Here is a 5,069-nt window from a genome sequence, read left to right on the forward strand (position 1 = left end):
AGGCCAGTGGTTCCCAATGAGGCACAAACCAGGAACTTGAAGACTCTAAGAAAATGCTGCTGTCGATATCTGGACAGAATGTAAACCCAACACAAGAAGCTGTATTATCAGGAAGATCTTTAAACATGTTATTTTAAATATTTCAGATTCCAGATATAGATTTAATGTCATGACAACAAGCGCGTACTCCCGGCTGTATTGGATTGCAATTATTTTACGCAAGCAGTCGTAATGTTTTGTCACACATTTGTCTTGCAAAGTATCAGATACATTTAGAGCAATGTGTCCGTGAAAGCTGGTTGACATAAGTGATCTAAAATCCAGGAATTGGATTTACAAATGAAGTGACAGGACGGATAAAGATGGAATTGGCACACACAAAGGAGGGTGTGCCAGTGATGCAGCAGTGTTTTGAGAAACTACTTGCATTGCATGTGTGGTTGTGTTTAAGGAGCAAATCCAATCAAATAAAGGAACTCTGTCATGTAAAACAACAACAACAATTTGTGAGGCTTATTGATTATCTTTTAGAGCTGTGGGTGGATTTACACTCTGAATTTAACAATGAATAGAAACAAAGACTATATATACTGTAAAGTCCTGCCCACTACACATGATTCATACTCGATGTAGTACCTGCTGCACCATGGGGATTTGAAACATAAATGGATGATTTTATGGCTTATATTCCCCTTGAGAGTGCAGTGTGAAAATGGCAAATCTTTTTCTTTATAACCTTGTTTACAGCCTTGTTTATGACTGTTTGTGGACCTTCTTCAACCGACAAATTTGATTTGCCAATGTTTGTATTTTTCAGCGATGAGGTCGTTTGACCCAAGCCCTTTGACCCCACTGAGGCCATCCTGGCAAAGTTTGTTCAGGGGAAAAGCAAACAGACCCTTTCATCTTCACACATTTCAGGATGTCGTTTACACTCCGTGTTTGTCTGAGACCATTTGCAAATGCTCAATTGCCTCCACATGAGGAATAGTAGAGCTCTGAAAGTGTGGTAATGGCCAAGGTCATCCAGCATCATCATGATCACTCAAGACTCACTGTGAGCAGTGCGGCGCTTAGAGAGTTTGTTATTGATGCCGCAAGCATTTCTAATACAAATATGCATTTGCTGAGGAAATAGTGGTGGCCTCTGGGTTATTTACAAACTGTGGACATTCATCACTGATTGTAGACCTGCCTCAGATCTTGGATCATAATGATGGCCCCTGTGGGGCCAGGCAGCAGTCGGAATTCTGCCTACAGGAGAGTCTATATTTGTCTATGTGACAGACCAATTTTCTAACACGACCAGGGCAAAGGTGGAGTGTGGGAAGCAGGGTCAATGCTACACCAACCACAACAGCTTAAATTATTCAGAGCCTTAATCATTAGAGAAGAATTGTGCAAATGTTATTTTTACTGTATTTTGAGATACTAGACAATAGCCAAAGGCTATTTTAGGCATGATCAGGGCAATGTCAAAGTAGTGATTCATCCGTCCATCTGTCTATCTGAATATTTTTCATATAAAGCAGGATCATCTGTTACAGCTTGGGATATATCATGGTTGTTATACTTAAGATACATGTGCATCAAAATAAATGAGAATATTGTGTGAAGCATAACTGTAATTTTAGTAATTTAATTAAAAGCAAAACTTGTGTCATGAAACCCCAAATTCACCATCGTGCATTTTTGGGAATTACCTTCTAATTTAGAAAATTATTTCCCCAATGAATGTGTAACACATGAATTTCACTTTGGAATTGAACTACTGAAAATAATAACAGATTTAATTTATTGACTTTCACCAGTATAAACAGCATTTTTATGGAATATACAGAAAAAGATTAGCAAACTTTACAATTTAAAATCATTGGCATTTACATCATCATTGATCCTACAATATTTGCAGGTACGTTCTTTGAAACCGTGTTCAGACAAAATCTCTGGGTATCATCAGCTGTCATGTGATGAATTTGCAAACCCACAGCCCGGACAGAAACGTTATCTTGTGAGACTGAACCCATTGTGATAACAAAGCTGACCAGTGAGAGCCCCTGCGGAAATGAGCATGCACAAAAATAAATCCTCACACCGTCTGCAACACATTGCGGTCGCCGGTGTTATTACTGCTAAAGACTCGACAGCGCGCTCAAGCGGTTGAGTCTGAACAGTTTGCCTTGTAGAATGTGGAAAATTATATTTTCATGGAAATCTATATTTGTTCACGGGGACTTATATATGTTTCATTTCTAACTATAAAAAAATAATTTTTAGGTATGTAAAATATATTATATTATTTGTAATGCTGTAATGCAAATAAAGTTGACAGGCCAATGCATTGTGCGCATGCGTACTAGTCAAAAAACACGGAAGTTCCGAGCGAGAAGAAGAAAGCCTCTTAATCCCATATTTACATCTTCTTTGGGCTTTGTTTTGTTATTTTTGCGGCTTTCTCGTCCTCCGCATAATGATAATCGTTTTGTCAATGTTTTTGTAGCGAGTAGCCTACACTGTTAAGCAAGCTGTCCATAGCAAACCAAAGATGCCAGCTCGTAGCGTTGTGAACGGCGCTCCTGCCAGTAAAGTCAAGTACTCCAGATTAGCCACTCATGACGACGAGTACATTGATTTACAGGTAAAACGGACAAGATAGTACATTTTTATTATTTAATATTATTGCGTTTCGTTATTTCGAAGTGTCCCTGCTGCCATGATTTTTATGCACCCTTTGTCAGTCTTTTTTCCGCCATGCTAACAAGTATAACGTGATATAAAGATCTTTATATTAAAACAAACAAACAAAAAAAACTCTTCTGATTCGGTCAGAAAACAGTTAGCAGTTTCTAGCTTTAGATTGAAATGTCGGTAACTGCCTGCAATATGCATTTCCAGGTGAATCTAAGTGGCCGTTCTCTTAACTTTTCATTTTAATGTCCAATTGTTCAATGTATTTTAAAAACACTACAACACAAATATTAGTTTTCACTCCTGTTGAAAAAAATGTTCAGAATTACTTTAAATGTAGCCTGTAACACATAAGGTATTTTAGTTCTGAGAAAAACTACTTATTATGCATTCACAGTATAAGTATGGAAAATGTGATTGATTCAAAGTTTTGCTTGTGTTTCAGTTCAAAAGAAGTCCACCCAAAGTCCCGTACAAAGCCATAGCACTCGCCGCAGTCCTTTTCTTAATCGGCTCTCTGTTAATTGTCATCGGTTCTCTTCTCCTGGCTGGGTATTTTGGAGTGACCGTGAGTCAGAATTTTCACAGTGCACTTGACAACTTTTGAAATTGCATTTGTCGCTCAGTCTGAAAGGTTTTCCTTCCTCTTTCAGCACTCCGAAAGCACCATTCCAGTCCTGGTCATAGGAGTCCTGGTTTTTCTCCCTGGAATTTACCATCTGCGAATAGCTTATTATGCATCCAAAGGATACCCAGGATACTCCTATGATGATATCCCAGACTTTGACGACTAAATGCTTTTTTTCTTGAAGCTTAAGGAAGTCCTCAAATTTCCAACATGCATCCCTCAGCGAAGGATGTCATTTTAGTATATTGATTGTCTTTTTTCCTCAACCTGAGTGTTCATATTGTTCCCTTGATGATATGAAGCAAATATAGTCTAATTATAATTGTTTTGTTTCTCAGTAAATAAATACAGCTGCAATTTCTGATCTGTTCTTGATTCATTTAATTCATGTAGCAGCCTTTCATTATGTGGCCCACCTTATGCAAAAATATTGACATCAAATATCTTGTTTTTTCCATGCCACAAAATGTTTGAGTAGACAATGGAGCAGAATAATGTAAAAATAAAAAAGCATTTGCTGTTGGCTGTAAAATGTTTAATACAAGTGATAATATCTATAATTGTGTCACACAAGCAGCTACTTTAATGTTTAATTTCTATGGCATAGATTTTTTTTTTGTACCAGTGTTTACTGTAGTCATGACTGCACTGACATGGGTAAGTGACATATTTCAAGGAACAAATTAGCATTGGAGGGAAGGAAATAATTACTACTTTACATCAGTAGATTTTTCAGGTTATCTATTTCATCATTTTTCTTTACAAAATTAAAATGTATATCAGTAATTTCCACTCCTTTGTCAAAATAGTCTCCCCCCCCAACCTCTGGATGAGAAAGTGATGTGAAAAAGATCTAAATAAAGATAAAGTCAACCATGGTTGAAATTTTGATTGCCTGATTGGAACATAGGAACAGCAAAAAAATATAAACCAGAAAGCAACAGCTTGTGTCTTATTTAAAAGATTTTTTATTATTTGTCTTGCTGCATGGCTGAAAATAATAATTTTACCAGATTTTTTTAAAATTACACTAAGGCCTATGCCAAAGCTATTTCTTTCAGATTATGAGCAGTATCAATGTTTACCAAAAAGAAAAATTATTATGTGCGGAGAAGTGTATTTTTTCCTGTTGCAGCAGGTTATCATAACGGGCATTATTAGGCGATTGTAAAAGATTTACCCGGGATTGTATTGCCCCCTCGTGGTGATACGCTACCATGCTACTGAATAGTATTTGCTTCAATCTGAACTGGCCTACTGACCTAGTAATTTATGATAAAGTATTACCACAATACCTAGTGTCAGCAGCAAACAAAACTGCGACAAGCATCTCTTGGCCTTTTGGCAAATCTTCAGCTTTTGTTACGTCTTAAGAACGACTCTTTCTTGCAAAAGAGCGCTTTTGTGTGAGGCGCCCAAAAAGCCACTGCATGAAGCTCACGTTGAGTCGTTGCTAGTCATCGGAATTGGTTTCATTTCTCTTCAACGTAAAATACATTTTAAGTTTGATATGTTTCTGCGGGGAGTTTATATACAACTTATTCCACACGTTCGCGTCATATACAAATTATTAATTTGCATGCTATGATCATATCGTGCGTTGTGGTTATTTTTAACATTTTTATTTATTTTTATAAAGCACAGTATATGCTTAATTTGAAGGTTTTTACAGGAAGTCTTTTAAAATTAGTTCGACTTAACCTTTATCGATGTACAACCTTAAAGAGGGGAGGGACTCTTGCTAATGGGAGGA

The 5,069-nt window shown here is 37.0% G+C and overlaps 1 protein-coding gene across 1 annotated transcript; it reads left to right on the forward strand.

Moving 5' to 3' along the window:
- The first annotated feature begins 2,342 nt into the window (after positions 1-2,342).
- On the forward strand, positions 2,343-3,680 carry tmem230b (transmembrane protein 230b). The gene is made up of 3 exons (XM_088376192.1): positions 2,343-2,638; positions 3,134-3,256; positions 3,342-3,680. Exons 1-3 carry the CDS (start codon positions 2,546-2,548, stop codon positions 3,480-3,482), a joined length of 357 nt encoding a protein of 118 aa, XP_088232318.1. The 5' UTR covers positions 2,343-2,545; the 3' UTR covers positions 3,483-3,680.
- The last annotated feature ends 1,389 nt before the right edge of the window (positions 3,681-5,069 follow it).

The sequence above is a fragment of the Syngnathus floridae genome, chromosome 5, assembly GCF_059516105.1.
Source record: "Syngnathus floridae isolate MCC-2025c chromosome 5, RoL_Sflo_1.0, whole genome shotgun sequence".
Classification (NCBI taxonomy): Eukaryota; Metazoa; Chordata; class Actinopteri; order Syngnathiformes; family Syngnathidae; genus Syngnathus; species Syngnathus floridae.